General features: G+C 38.8%; 1 protein-coding gene across 17 annotated transcripts in view; it reads left to right on the top strand.

The window, feature by feature from the left end:
- VAV3 (vav guanine nucleotide exchange factor 3) overlaps positions 1-15,906 on the top strand; it is a 521,969-nt gene that overhangs the window by 204,848 nt on the left and 301,215 nt on the right. For all 17 annotated transcript variants that reach the window (XR_014261053.1, XR_014261054.1, XM_082451935.1 and 14 more), the window contains exons 11-15: positions 826-894; positions 2,533-2,619; positions 5,565-5,650; positions 7,177-7,309; positions 7,706-7,815. Coding sequence is in view for 15 of the 17 variants with exons in the window: in XM_082451935.1 (XP_082308061.1) it covers positions 826-894; positions 2,533-2,619; positions 5,565-5,650; positions 7,177-7,309; positions 7,706-7,815 (485 nt within the window). In the remaining 2 variants the exon portion in view is untranslated. The remainder of the gene's footprint in view (positions 1-825; positions 895-2,532; positions 2,620-5,564; positions 5,651-7,176; positions 7,310-7,705; positions 7,816-15,906) is intronic.

The following is a 15,906-nucleotide window of genomic DNA, read 5'->3' on the forward strand; positions in this document are numbered from 1 at the left end:
AGGGGCTTGCGAGAAACCCAGGTAGAATGATTTAATAGGACATATGAGTCTGGGACTCACGCGTGAATTCTGGGTTGAGCACATTCATTTGAGGGTGACTGTCACGTTAGGTGACAGACGATGTTACGGCAATGGTTGTGATAGAATTCACAGAGTATGTAACGTAAGGATAACAGAAGACTAAGGTGAAAATCTAGGGAATAATAACTTATTTCTAAGGTGCAAAGAAAGAAGAAATTATGAAAGACAAATGAATAGGCAACATTTAAGATGAACTAACAAATAAAAATAACAGCAACAAACAGAAGAGCCTGACGTCCCTGAGGCCAAAGGAGAGATGGAGTTGTCAGAATCAAAAGCCATAGAGAAGCCAAGTTTGATAACAAGTATCAGTTCAGGGACTTCCCTGGTGGTCCAGTGGGTAAGACTCCACGCTTCCAATTCAGGGGGCACGGGTTCGATCCCTGGTTGGGGAACTAAGATTCCACATGCCATGTGGCGCAGCCAAAAAAGAAAAAAGTATCAGTTCAGTTGTCAAGGAGGGGAATCTTTCTTAACATCTGGCAAGAGTTTCAGTGTGATGGTGGGGGATAGAATTCACGTTCAACTTTGAAAGGAAAACCTTTCTGACCATTGTCTCATGTCCTTTTGATATCTATTTGGTCTTCTTACAGTTTGAAATTTTTGATGAAAACAGAGCCTAGTTAAATCAGATTTATCACATTATGGTGAGAATAATGATAAAAATGGTTTATTTGTAAAATGTTTTCTTATGTGTTGGTTTTAATTTGTTGAAAGTAGTACTAAAATATATCTTCCAAATAGGAGCTGGTCAAACATACCACTGATCCTGTGGAGAAGGCAAATTTGAAACTGGCTCTTGATGCAATGAAGGTTAGACTAATGCATCATTAACTTGTTTGTATTTCTAATTCTTGCCTAAAAACAATAGAATATAAACTGTTAATACATATGTATGATATGCTAATAGCTATTATTATACGTATTTGCATAGGTTTGTTTTTAGAGGGGAGAGCTGGATATTTTTAACTGAAATCAATATCCTTGCATGGATTTAACTGTTGGACAAAAACGTAAAACCAAGAGGTATATTAAAATAACTTTCATTGTTTATGAAAGTATGACAATTTCCATAACTACCAGGAATGATTTAATAGAATGGTTTTGTTTCACTTCTTTTTATGGTTACTAGTAGAAACCTATTGGCTTGTGCAAGCAGCAGTTTAGCTGATGACTTCAGAACACTGGTGTGACTTATTTTTCTCAAGTGAGGATGTCAGCCAGATTTACCTTTCTGGATGCTGTGCACCAGTACAAGTGATCAGTCTGGGTTTCTGTTTCAGGTAAATCTGAAAATCAAGAGCTAGAAGTAGATGAAGGCAGGCTTTTTGAACATATTGGGGAATCTATAAAACCCCGATTTCCACGCTATGCTGGACTTTGAAAGAAATAATATTTGTCCCTAGCTTAAAACATACACAAATATTTGTTGTCAAAACAAAATGCCAATGTGACTCTGCCCAGAGCAGTGCATAATTACTTCTCTGTGTCCTTGGGCCAGTTTCGGTGTTAACTCTGTGTTTAGCTGACTTTTAGTACCCTGTCAGGAAACAGCCCATCATTATTTATTATTATAAAAAAAAGATCATATCAAGTTTCCAATTTTTTAAAGAAATCGTTTATAGATATAGCCTCTGAAAAGTCGGGCTTTCATTTAGAACAAAGTTAGGAACTGCTTTTGTCTGAGTTCTGTTCCTGCTGTTGCAGATAAATATAAGAGGGTAGGGAAAAAAGAAAACCCAGAAAACAGGAAAAATCTGGAGCATATATAATAAAAATAGCTAGTTACAGTATGGAAAGATTAGCTAATGTTTCCTCAAATTTGAGAAAAGACATTTTAAAATAGGTGAAGGCACATGGAGAAACAGGGCCAGCATTGTTTGTGCTCTGTAGTTCACTTTCATGCTCCCTGGTTTCTCTCCTCTCCTTCACTTCCCTTTATTAACTCTTTGAAATTGACCTGGCTTCCCTGACTGAACCCTCTCAGGAACTAAGATGCTGGCTGGATGCAGACAACAGGCTGCTAGATTCATTGTCTAACTTTTAGTTACTTTTTTCTCCCAGCTAATCCTTCATGATTGGCCTTAATTCTAACCCAAGTTCAAGTGTGATTCTCTCAAGGTCAGAGTTTGGAATTTACACGCTCCCGACCTTGTTTCCTTTTTGTTGTTCTGCATGGCAGCATGTTTTGTTTGTTTCTGTGTTTGATCCTTACTCTTCTCAGGGGTGTGGTAAATGACAAGCCTTCAGTCTTCCCAGCTGTACTCCAGAGAGTTTTAAATTACTTTTGAGATGCAGCTTCGGTTAGCATTCATTTTATTGTCATTGAAAAGTTATAGTGGTAACTTTCTACCATTAATGAAATTAATGATGTGTTTTCTTTCAAACAGTGCTCATCTCTTGTCTAATCTTATCGCGCCTTCTTTTTCTCCCCTTCTCTTTATTCTTTAGGACTTGGCACAGTATGTGAATGAAGTGAAAAGAGATAATGAGACCCTTCGTGAAATTAAACAGTTTCAGCTATCTATAGAAAATTTGGTATGTAATTATCATTCCATCCCTCTTCCCTAACCCACAAATGGGGGGACGTTCTAGCAGTTGTTTTTGAAGAAAAGATAGTTTACCTTCAAGTTTCTGTTGTTCTAGGTTTTTTCCGACTTCTGTGTGGCAGCGTCCACGGGGATGAACGTTCAGTGGCACCTGTGATACATCACTGTCCGGGGACTTTGTGCCATTGCTTGTCCCTGTCACTTTAATCGCACTGTGATGCCTCTCCCCGCAGCTGTCCCAATTCTAAACATTGGAGTCCATTTTTTTTTTTTCTTTTCCTTCCCTCATCCCCAAAACGTAACCATGGTGGAGTCCCGTTAATTTATTCATTTTGTGTATATTTACTGGGTGACTGCTGTGTGCCAGACGTTTTGCTTGGGGCCGGGGCTGTAACTATGAACAACATGGTCTCATGGTTGAGGAGACAGTAAAAAAAAGAGAGTCTAAAAATGCTCTCTCTATTGAGATGAATGCTGTGAACGGGTTGCTGCAACAGAGGAGAGTGAGGGGAGCCCTAGTTTAGATAAGGTGCTCAGAAAAAGTCCTTCTGAGACATTTGTCACCTGAGCCTGAAGGATGAGAAGAGGCCAGTGGCACAAAGGTCTGCAGAGAGAAGATTCCCGGCAGAAGCCATGGCAAGTGAGATGCCCTGAAATGGGCAAGAGCCAAGGCTGTTCAAGGAGCGGCAAGACAAGAGAGGCTGGAAATTGAGAGTGAAAGGAAGAAGGGTGGGCTCTGAAGTGGGGGAGTGGGGGCAGGAGAACTACACACCACAGCCTTGGAGGGCAAGGCGCTGAGTTGGGATTTTATAGTGATTGCAGTAGGAAGCTAGTGAACGGTTCTTACCGGAGGGTTTCACAGTCTGATTTAAGTGTCCCGAAAACCCTTTCATCAGGCAGACCAGTCAGCAAATCATTGAGGTCGTTTCAAGAGAGATGGTGGAGGCCTGGATAAAGCTGTGGGGAGAGAAAACAGATAAATGAACAGATTTAAGACGCTTTTCTTGGTAGAGCAATTTTATTGCTTCTTTCTCTGAAACATCTTTGGTCTGTCTTTCCACACATACAGCTCCTTCTCCTTTTCAGGACCTCATCTGCCACCTTTCCGATCACAGTAGCCTCTGGTTACCTCTTCACATAGTTGCGTTTATAGTTCTGCCTTTGATTATAATATTGTCAAAGCCTAGAATATCTTTTTTCATTATTTCCTATCAAATTTCTTCAAGGTCCAATTTAAAAAAAATTTCTTTCCCTAATCTGAAAGAATCCCTAATTCTTTCTCTTTGTAATTCCATAGCACATTGCCTGGACAGCTGTTTCTTTTATTGTGGTAAAATATATATAAAACATTAAATTTGCCATTTTTAAGTGTACAGTTTTGTGACGTTAGATACATTCATATTGTTGTGCAGGCATCACCACCATCCATCTCCAGAACTCTTTTCATCTTGCAAGACTGAAGGTCTCCACCTATTAAACACTAGCTCTTCATTCCCCCTTCCTCCCAGCCCCTGGCAACCACCGTTCTACTTTGTCTTTATGAATTATTGGATATCAATACTTATCACATTTTTGTTTGCGAGTATTTTCTACCATTCTGTGGGTTGCCTTTTCACTCTGTTAATAGTGTTATTTGTGCAAAATTTTAAATTTTGATGAAGTCCACCTTATCGATCTTTTCTTTTGTTGCCTGCGCTTTTGGTGTCCTATCTAAAAAATCATTACTAAATCCAATGTCATAAACCTTTTCCCCTATGTTTTCTTCTAAAAGTTTTGTATTTTTGACTCTTTGATCCATTTTGAGTTAATTTTTGGAAACAGTATAAGGTAAGGGTCCAACTTCATTCTTCTGCCTGTGCATATCCAGTTTCCCCAGCACCATTTGTTGAAAAGCCTCTCCTATCCCCCACTGAACTGGTCTTGGCACTCTTGTCAAAAATCATTTGACCATATATGTGAAGGCTTATTTCTGGATGTTCTGTTGTATTACATTGGTTTAGAAGTCTGTGTTTATGCCAGTTCTACACTGTTTGGATTACCATAGTTTTGTAATAAGTTTTGAAATCAGGAAGTGTGAGATCCCAGCTTTGTTCTTTTTTATGATCGTTTTACCTATTAAGGGTCCCTTGCGATTCCATATGGGTTTTAGGATGGAGTTTTCTGTTTCTGCAAAAAATACAGATAGGAAACATTTATTTTTATACTTTCTTGTAGTACAGTTAATTAATTACATATCTTTTTTTATTAGAATGTAATCTCATAGATGGTAGTGATATTTTCAGTCAATTCTTTTTCCTTTAGCACCTTGTAGACTAGGTGTTCATAAATACTTAAAACTTTTTATGTTCTGCCTCTGGGGAAATGGCTCATTATTTTTAATCATCAAGTCAGAAATTTTCATTCTTAAGATCTTAGCTCAGGGAAGCCATCCTTGACTCCCTAGACCAAATTAGGTCCCCCAGATACGCATGCTTCCTCTGCTCTTCCATCATGGCAATCACATGTTTGTAATTATATTCTTCTGTGAATATTTGTTCCCCCACTAAGCAGCATGTCTCATGAGGGCAGGGTCTATGTCATTTCGTCCTGTACCCAGTGGCTAGCACACAGTGGATGCTCAGTAAATATTAGTTGTTGTAACTTCCTTGTGATTTGCATTTTTTCCAATTAATTCTCTCTTTTGGTAGCTAACTTCTCCATTAGAGTTGTAAGTAAAATCAATTAATGTCTTCAGTACGCCTCCTGGGATGACCAAGGACAGGTTGTTTTTGAAAGTGTATCATACAGACCTGAGCCTTTTAGAATAAGTGTGTTAAAAGGTAAAATGATAAAAGTTGTTATAAGATAGTTGTGCCTAGCAAATATCCTCACTAATGTTAATTTCTGTTTTTATGTGATTATGAAAAACTGAGACATGCACATTTTCTATTTTAGAACCAACCAGTTTTGCTTTTTGGACGACCTCAGGGAGATGGTGAAATTCGAATAACCACTCTAGACAAGCATACAAAACAAGAAAGGTGAGAAGGATTAGTACTTATTTTCAGAATAAGTTATTAGGATCAGGAGATTGTGAAAATCTTAAAAACAGTTCCTCCAGGACAAAGGAGTGAAATAAAGGAATAAAAATAAGGGGTCAGATCAATCTGTGCTTTTAAATTTCTCATATAGATATGTTAGGTATTCCCCTCTTTGTTCTGGTATCTGTTGATATGCCTAAGTTTGAGTTCTTAAGAAGGAATAGACAAATACAGAATGCCAGCTAGAGTAAAAAAAGTACACATTAAAATGAGAGTAGCAATAAAGCAATAATAGACAACTACTATAAAAACACAATTGTTTAATTTAATTTTATTTTTTGGTATGCATTTTTAAAGAACCCAAAACAATACAACATGTCCTAAGCAGGAAGTCCAAGTGAGGGCCATTTAGTGAGATTTTCTCGAGGGAAATTTGTAGGTGCAGTCCTTAAAGATTAGTTGAGCTAATTATGTGGTAGTTAAACTGATTTATTTAGTTGAAATGGCCATTTTCTGGAAACTTTGGAAACTAGAAAGTCAACCAGTAGGGGGCAGCATCAGCTCTTGCTTCCACCTTGATACCCAGGCTCTAAAGGTAGCTCCCAGGAGACACACATCCTTTTAGCCTCTCCCGGAAAATAGGCTTTGAAAGTGATGCAAGTAATAGAGCTACCTGAATGTCTCATTATTATTGTTTAAAAAAAATGTATGCGTGTTAATCACTGACTGAGCATTTTCGAAAAGATACAAATATTGGTATTGGATGACAGGATTATAAGTTTTGTTTTCTCCCCCAATTACATTGCTTTTAGTAAGATAGAAGAGAAATATCAACATGTAAATTTAACCATAATTTCTCTAGCTTACACTTGGGTCATGTACCACTCAATTTGTGTTTTAGGTTGTCCATTAAGTCACCAGGAGCAACATACAGGGTAAAAGCGTAGGTTCCACAAGTAGACCCAAGAGTGAATCCTGCTGTGCACCCACTGGCAGTGCAACCCTGAGAAAATTATCTAACTTCTCTGAGCCTCAGCTTCCTCCCCAGTAAAATGAAGATGATAATAATACGTACCTCAGGAGATGGTCCTGGGGATTTAAATTGAGTCATCTTTGTGGAAGGGGTGAACACTTCTCAAGACAGTCTGGCTGACTCCTAGTGACATTAGTAGACGTTAACTGCTATTGTTGTCATTAATATTATTCCATAAATGTTTAGCTTTTAAACTGGAAGAAAGAAAGTACTAGCTCACGAACAACACTTTATGGCTTAATTGTTCGTGACAGTAACTCTGCGGTGTGCATATTGTTCTCATTATAATTTTGCCTATTTTTTAACTGTGGAAACTGAGGCACAGCAGGGTGATTCATTTAGCAAAGGGCAGTGCCAGGACACACAGTTCATTCTTTCAATGTGCACACTGCCTTTGTCTTTAACTCACAGGATAAATTAAATTTTACCTGGGAAGAATTAACACACATGCTTCCAAACCATTTAAATAAATCTCTCTCTCTCTCTCTTTCAGGCATATCTTCTTATTTGATTTGGCAGTGATTGTATGTAAAAGGAAAGGTGATAACTATGAAATGAAGGAAATAATAGATCTTCAGCAGTACAAAATAGCCAACAATCCTACAACTGATAAAGAAAATAAAAAGGTAAATTCTTGGAAATGAATAACTGTAATTTACTCATAACTTTGGCTATTCAAGGGAAGTATGCTAATACCTTAATGTGAGAGGCCGCTTATCCATCCAGGTGTTTTTGTTTCTAGAGATTAATTAGAAGCAAGCCTCTGTGAGAAATAATTGGACAGTGCCACAGGTGATAATGATCATCTCTAATGCCCTAATGATCAAGGCAGCAAAATGCACTTGGCATAGCAATTGTTCTAGATATGAAGTTGACTACAGTAATCTTGATTGTTCACAGTTTGTCTGATGATAATGTTACGGGTGGTTTGTGGATGATTATGGTGGTGTGTTAGTGAATTTGGAAACATGATGTTATTAATGAATGATACGTATTAACCTGAGGAATATTAATTTTAACAGTGGTCTTATGGCTTCTACCTCATCCATATCCAAGGACAAAATGGGTTAGAATTTTATTGCAAAACAAAAGATTTAAAGAAAAAGTGGCTGGAACAGTTTGAAATGGCTTTGTGAGTATTTCTGCTTTTAAAAGTGCTTTTTTCTACTGCATAAGTTTCTTATGAACAATGAACTACCAATAAATATACCCTAATGTTTGTAGCATGTGTACAGAGGCTGTGAAAACACTAGCTCTGAGTGTGAGTGCTGTGCTACGAGGCTGTCAGCTTGATAACTTCGGTCTCCTGGGAGAGATGTTTCGGTGAATTTCTTCAAGAAAAAGAAAGAGGGAGCTCTAACCTTCTGTTTGACTTTCTTCTCATGGGCATATTTTAATTCTTTAGCTTTTAGCAGCCCCTGAAAATATTAATTATTCTAATGATAAACTTTTAATGTAATTGCCATGTTTTATATATAGCTTTAAATTAAGTAGAAATACTCCCAAACACATACACACACGTACATACATACATGCAAATATCTTATTTTTACTAGAAAGATTGATTTGTTCCTCCTGTTTGTTTTTTAACTCATTTATTGTTTGAATTGTGGGTAAATTTCTTGACGTATTCAATGAATGCTTTCAGGGCTCGACTTCTCTCAGTGTTTTTTCCTTTTATTAAAGTGGAAACTCAACAAAGAGGTGGGAAATAAATCAGACATGTTTAAAGAGGAATGCATACAGAGATGTGATTACACAAGGACATGTCATTATAGGAGTTTCTTTTGAGTTTTGAGGTTCACGGATTAAAAAGTGTATAATGACCCTTGTTATGGAAACATATAGGTCACCCTGAAATTGAAACTGTTAGCAAAAGGTGAAATTAAGAAAAAACACTTCTGTGATTTGCTTCATTTGTATTCTAGCATTATTTACCTTTTGCAGACAAATTCTATCAGATTTTTTGTTTGCTTTCTCCTTTGCTTTGTTTTTGGAAATGCTCATGTTAATATAAAATGGAAATAGGCTTAGAATATTTTATTGTAGTTCTGAGGGGAGAAAAATAGAGATTTTCCTTAGATTATTTTCTCTAACATTTTGAGACATAAGATTGTGCAGCTAAAATAGTTCTAAGCTTATAGACAATTCTGGGTTCAGCAATAACCCCTGCCATGGGCTGGCTGCATAGTCTTAGCCAATTTGTTTAACCTCTCAGAGCCTCAGTTTCCTCCTCTAAAATAGGGATAATGATATTTTGAATTCCAGATGTATGTGTCAAGCAGAATGGTGGCCAGATAGTACAACAGCAATGATATGGTATTGAATTGTAAGAGGTATCTGTTGTTATCACTATTATTAATATTGTTTTGTATTTAGGATCCTAATATACCTATAGGGACTTATAAATTCAGAGGACATCTCCCAGTATACCATTGTAGTTTTTAAAATGTATTGTTATTGATTATAATAATTAAAAGACCTTAGTAGTTGTATGCATCAATAAAATGGCTATTCTACAGGGACCTTTTTGGTTTGGGTCTCAAGTGATGAAATTGGTGACCTCTGCCCAGCCTCTGATGAATTGTGGGCTACATCATAAACCTAGTGTGCTGTTTCAGTGAGGTTTCAAGTGATAGGCAATATTTGGACTTGAGCAGTTGGGATTGGAGTGACAGGATGCTGGGGTTGCTGATAATATGCAAAGGCAGAGCTGATCTCACACCTTTGCTCTTGTGGGAAGGATGCTAGGCTGGTATTTTCTTATGGGTTCTGTTCATATGATCCTTACATGAGTGAAGGAATTTCTGCAGAGGAGGGAAGTTAAATTTGTTGTCCAGAGTAGGCGGGCTCCTTGGACTGTATTGATAGGCGCATCACTTAATATTTTGTTCACTTGCCATAAATCAAAGCTAAACTCTGGATGCAAGAGACTCAACAAAATGGATGCTTATCTCTCTTTTTCATGGAAGAGAATCTGGGGTAGGTAGACAAGGGGTGGGTTGGGCTCTCCGGGGTATTGCCAGGAACCCAGGCACAGATCTTCCTGCTCTGCCATTGTCAGCATGGCTTCTGTCCTCAAGGTTGGTCACATGTTGTCCAAGATAGCTGCTGGAGCTCTAGCTATATAATCTACATTCTAGGCAGCAGAAGGTGATCCTCATTTTTAAGGATTCTTTGCAGAAGTGCTACAAACTTCTGTTACATAATACTGACCAGAATTTAGTCATGTGGCCACATCTGACAAGGGAGCCGAGAAATGCCATCTTCATTCTGGGCAGGATTATGCTTGGCTATGAATCAAGGTTCTCCTATTATGGAAGAAGGGAGAAATGGGTAGCTGTACGCAAATATCAGTCGCTGCCTTACAGGTATATACATAAGGGAAGAATATGGGTAGCTTTAAATTGTTCCATCACAGAAAAGATGGCTGTACCACACACAGGGAAACTGGGTGGGGTTCTTCATCTTTAAGCCTTATCCAAGCACCTCAACAATGTAATTAAACATCCATTAAACTCTGTATTTTAGAGTTCCACTGACTTGCCCATGAAGATGGTGAGAAGGTGGAAGTACCTTTTTTTGAGAATTGCTCAAAGTCAAAGTTGAGGGCTTCTTTAAGCAGGAATTATGCCATGTATGGCATGTAAATTAAAATTAGGCAAAATAAAAATAGGATTTTATTCGAGCATCAGAATATCCTTTTATTTTATTTCCTCCTTTCTCTTTTGAAGCTTGTTATGCAGGAAAGTCCTGCTTCCAGCTTTGTAAGACAGGTCTTGCTTGTCTTGTGCTCAGGAAAGTAGAATAATCTAAGTAAGTCCTGAAGCTTAAGACTTTGCCTATGGCTCAAATGTTGCTATTTTATCCATTATCTAAAGTTCTAGTACTCTTAGTCTATAAGCCATGGAGAAAAAGAAAACTGAGAAATCCTGCAGCATTCATGACAATACATGATAAACAGTAGGCCTTGTGTCTCGCCACAGACCAGCTTCTTCCAGTCTCTTTGGCATTAACAGGGGCCCTGTAAGTCCCCCTAGAGCATTCTGGAGTGTTGCTTTAAGGACCTTTGAAAAGGAAAGGGAGGCATTGGTGGGAGGGGGGCAGGAAATCAAGGGAGGTGATATTTTAAGACTGATGAAATTCTTGCCAGTTCTATTTACAGAAGATGGCAATTCTGCTGTTTATAGGATGGTTGGATCATTTTTATTTTAAAAAATTTGCAAATCACCTTTAAGGAGTTTAAAATACTGCTCTTAATTTAGACTATTATAATGGACCATAGAAAAGCATGAATACCAATAAACAGTAAGTATCCGGTAAACTCAAATCTCCCCAGAGGTGACCTAAATCTCAGCCTCTGTCCTTCCCAAGCACACCCCAATCCCCACTCAGTAGCCCTATTCTCTGACCTTCTTTGGCCATAGCCACTTCCAACATTATGTGCCACATAAACTTGGCAAACCTCCGGAAGAAAGGCTTCACAGAGAGAAAAGCAGCAGTGACCCACTTGGATAGGGGAGGAAGAAGGATGTCTTCTTTTCTTTTTCCCCTGTGAGAAGAAGTGGTAGCAGGACTGATTGCTCTTGAGGTTGTTTGAACAGTTTTTGAGCCAAATAATGTTCAAGAGCTATAGTTCTGGGGATCCCACTCTAAAAAATATATTTAGATCTTTAAAAGCCTGACTGATACACATTATTTATTCTTATTTATTTTCAAAAGGGCTTTTTGTCACTGTTTCCCACAATTCCATTTAGTTATCTGTGAAATAGGATGGCAAATGTTATTTTATTAGCTTAGGCTAGTTTTCATAATGATGTTGGAAAGTGTGGACGTGAACATTGCCCATAACAATGTTCAAAATATTGTTAGGAAGCTATGGATGTGTTTCCCCCAAATCCCTTAAATCAAGTGTTTTTAATGTTTTCTCCTGTTAGATTTAAATTGATAAACATGTCATACCCATTTTATAGCTCAGGAAACTAGCAATGGCAGGAGTATTTCAGCACATTTGTACAAGTTCAGTGCTATGTCATTTACAATAGAGTTCAGGATCTTAGTTCACAGCATTTTTTTAACCGGGAAGGTGCTAAAATAAGCACCTGGACTCAAATCCTGTTATCTAAAACTGGAATCAGGTTTCTTCTTTTTTTTTTTTTCTTTTTTTCACGGTGAGTAGGACCTGGAGGATCAGTGTCCTTAACTTTTCTAGAAACAAGTCAGAGTTGGGTAAAATAAAGAAATTGAGTAATAGAATAATAAGACTTTTAAAAGGAAAAGTTAGAGAAAGCAAAAGTACAACAGGGGCAAAAAAGCATTGCGTATGGTAGCAAGTGGCAAGTTCTGAACCAGCCTCTGTAGTATTTATTGAAGGGAACTGAAAGGCCCTTTTGCCTGGAATGTCTTCTGACTGACTTGACCCAATTCTTGAAATTCTAACAATTTATATTTACTCCCTTGAATAAAGAAAGCCCCCTTGGCGATGCATATACCATTATTACCACACTAAGATTTCTTCACTGTGTGCCACATGCCAGGCACGGTGCCACATGGCTTACCTAAGGAAAAATAGCATAGAGACCATTAACGTCTGCTAAAATACGAGCCCAGGATATATATCTGTTAGATGCTAAGACTCGTGGGAGTGGGGAGAAGAGAAGGAAAAGGGGGTATGGAGATTCTAGAGCTGGGGAGGGGCTCTGGGACCAGGCTGCCTTGTCATCTGGAAGGGCAGCCCCTGAGCTTCGTTTCCTAGGATGAACCCCTGAAAAGGAGCGCTCTCCAAGTGGGGTGAGGCAGGGGCGGGAATGCAGCCATGAACCTCCACAAATCACGTTTCATCTGAGCCACAGTGTATCTTTCTAATTTATTCCCCATTTACTTCCAGAAGGAATTTGAGGTCACTCACCATAAAAAGCACACACGCCACAGAATTAAAAAGAAAACTTTAAATAATCAGGGGTCAAACAGAACAATGTTTCAAAGCATTCTCCGCAGACTCAGGCTCCACTAGATAAGAACGTTTTCTTGAAATTCGCCTCCTGGAGTTTGAATATGAAAGCAATGACTATGTTTTTCACATTTTAAATATAAAGTTATATTTTATCCAATATAACTTGTTTTAATCTAAAGGTATTGCTCAGAGATTCTGAATACCAGAGGGGTAATTATCAGAGGAAATTGCATTTATTCTCCCAATATTTACTAAGCACTTGCTTTGTTGCCAGACACTATTGGAAGCCCTGGCCATATAGCACTGAAGGAGCTATTGCAATTGAATTTAATTACTGTAGCTTCTAAATATAATAACATTTAGTTAATATATAGTGGATTGTATTTCAAGACTGAACTCTTGATATTTCTATCCAAATAGTCTCTTCCTCCCAATCCCATCTATTCAAGTGTAATTAGATGGAGGGCCAAGATTTGCCTTTTCCCTCCACATGTAATCAGTTTCTCACCAATCTCTGCAGATTAAATCTGACCACTTGCTTGTAATCTTCACCCTCACCTCCCTGGTTTAAGCCTTCCACATCTCTGATTAGCTTCTGCATTCCCTGCCCCCTCCTTACCAGTCATTCTTCAAGAAGCATCCAAGGTGATCTGCTGTGTCCTGCCCTACTTAAGACCCTTTGTTGGCTATTTACTGCACTTCGTATAATATCAAAATTCTTACCAGGACCTCAGAAGGCCCTGCATGGTTTTATCCCACCCATCTCTTCAGCCACATCACACACCTGTTTGCTGTAGTTAGAGTGAGTGCATTTCAGTTTTTGGAGAATACGCACAGGCCTCAGGCATTCAACCGTGAGGTTTCCTTACCAGGACGGTCTTTCCTCTTGCTCCTTGGGTAGCTCGTTCTTTATCCTACTGATCTTGACTTTAAATACCACTTTGTGAGCGAGATCTCTCCTGACCACTATGCTAAATGAGTAACCTCACTTCCCTAGTATTCTCTCACAATTGTAATTATATGACCAGACAAAAATTATCCAAGTTTAGTGTTTATAGCCTTCCCGAGACCCGACAATCCCCTCCTTGTTAAAGATAATCTATTACTTGCCTACTCTATTTTACCTGTCTTTTCTCCTCCAAAAGAGTAAGGAGTCTTTATTGCTTATTAGGAGAGAAGCTAAATTGAACTAGTGAATACATGGATAATGTCGGGAGAAGGGAAAAAGAAAGCTTCATGGGTCTGGGAATGCAAAGAAAGTTTTGGGTTTTGGTATGAGTGTGGCTCTGGAATAGCTATGGGGTCTGAGGGGTTTGGAAAGGGGAAAAGGGACTTCTGAAATGCATTTCTGTAGACTCCGAATTATATTCCTTTTGATGTCCTTTGAAATGCTAAGTAAAGAATGAAATTGCCATTTGGTTATTTGGTTGCCCTATGTGTACCTTTAATGCCCCAAGGCCGAGCTGCCTGGGCCCTTGGATTGAGGGCATTACCATTAGATCTAGCTGTCTATTTCATGGCTATTCTCCCAGTGGACTAAGAACACCAAGAGGGCAGGGATCTTGTCAATGCTATTCACATGCATGATCAATCCTAGCACAGTGCCTGGCACATAGTAGATAATAATATTTTTATTGTAAATCTGAAATTTTACTCTAAGTTTTCTGACAATAAGGTCAATTAAAAAAAAAAGGATGAATTAGGAAATTCTTACTGTCTCACAAAATAATACAACAGTCCTTGAGGGAAAGAAACTTTCACTAGTATGATAAGAAGGCTTTATAATGTGGATCCTTAAGTAAGAGATACTGAAAAACATGTTCTCCATGAACAGCATTAGGTATTTTTGAAGTTCTAGAAGTTGATGTCATATATTATTTTTTTTTCTTAAATTAGCCCTCAAAAAGGAGGTTGCAATTTTTTAAAGGCATTTTTGTAGACACCTACCTGATGCTTCCGGGTTATGTTTCTTTCTGTCCTTCTAGGTATGTTTCTTTTTGGCAGTCTGACTCGATGCTTAGATGAACTTAGAGAACCAAGCAGGATGGCTAATTTTCACATCACCTAGATTCTTTCAAGTAATATTGATCTAATCTATACTTCTGCTAAAAACTGCAGAACAATATGCAAATCGTGGACCTCCTTGCCTCTAGGAGTTGTAGGGGATATAGAACTTAGACTGGTTCTAAGGTCTGAGGTGCTCAAAGCCACCTACTTCCTCATATTTCTCTCTGTCCACACTCCTGATTCCTGACCTGCTCAATTTTTTTCCGCCTCTCAGACTCAGAAGAGCGGCTCTGCTTCTTCTCTGTTGTGTCCCTGAAGTCCAATCACTGTCTACATGTTGTGATACTGATGGGCGTCACGAGGGAGACTCATTTTACGTGCCTGCTCCCTCTCCCATTTCCCTGGTCTCCTTAACACCCTCAGTGGCACCTGGAGTGTGACCCTCCCCACCGTATGTTGCTCCCTGCAGTGGACCAGGACCTGACCTCACTGTTTCTCCTGTGTGGAGTGGCTAGTCAGGCCAGAGAGAGGGTGCCTCCCCTAGCCATCCCGGGATTTGGAGGGATAAAGCTGTGTTGTGTTACACATCAATTCAGGGTTAAAAAATCTGGTGAGTGTCTCAAGAGAAGTGGTCCTTGTTGTTGTTTGATGAGAGACCCATGTTTATGATATCAAAGGTTTGGCAGCAGATTTGACATTCTATTGTGCAAATTTAAAAGACTGACTTTATGAGACTTCCCTGGTGGTCCTGTGGCTAAGACTCCATGCTCCCAATGCAGGGGGCCCAGGTTCAATCCCTAGTCAGGGCACTAGGTCCCACATGCATGCCGCAACTAAGGGTTCACATGCTGCAACTAAAGATCCCGCATGCTGCAACTAAAGATCCTGTACACGGCAACGAAGACCTGTGTGCCGCAGCTAAGACCCGGCACAGCTAAATAAATAAATAAGTAAGTAAGTACATAAATAAATTAAAAAATAGACTGACTTTATTTATATTTTTGCCTAGATGGAGATTCCCCCAATATCTACATGAAGCTAAATCAGAGAATTCTATAGCAAGCCCAAACTACTGCTGCTCTGGCTACTACTGCCACTACTACTAGGATAATGGTACTACTGCTTCTTTCTCCTCTTCCTTTCCCTTCCTCTCCCTCCTCTTGTTTGTTTTCTTCATTAGGAGATCTCTTGGGGTCTTCTCAAATATATAAATAAGTACCTGTTGAGACTGTGAATTTCATCTCTTAGAACAGGGTCCAGAAA

Source organism: Balaenoptera physalus (genome assembly GCF_965194825.1).
Source record: "Balaenoptera physalus genome assembly, chromosome: 1".
NCBI lineage: Eukaryota > Metazoa > Chordata > Mammalia > Artiodactyla > Balaenopteridae > Balaenoptera > Balaenoptera physalus.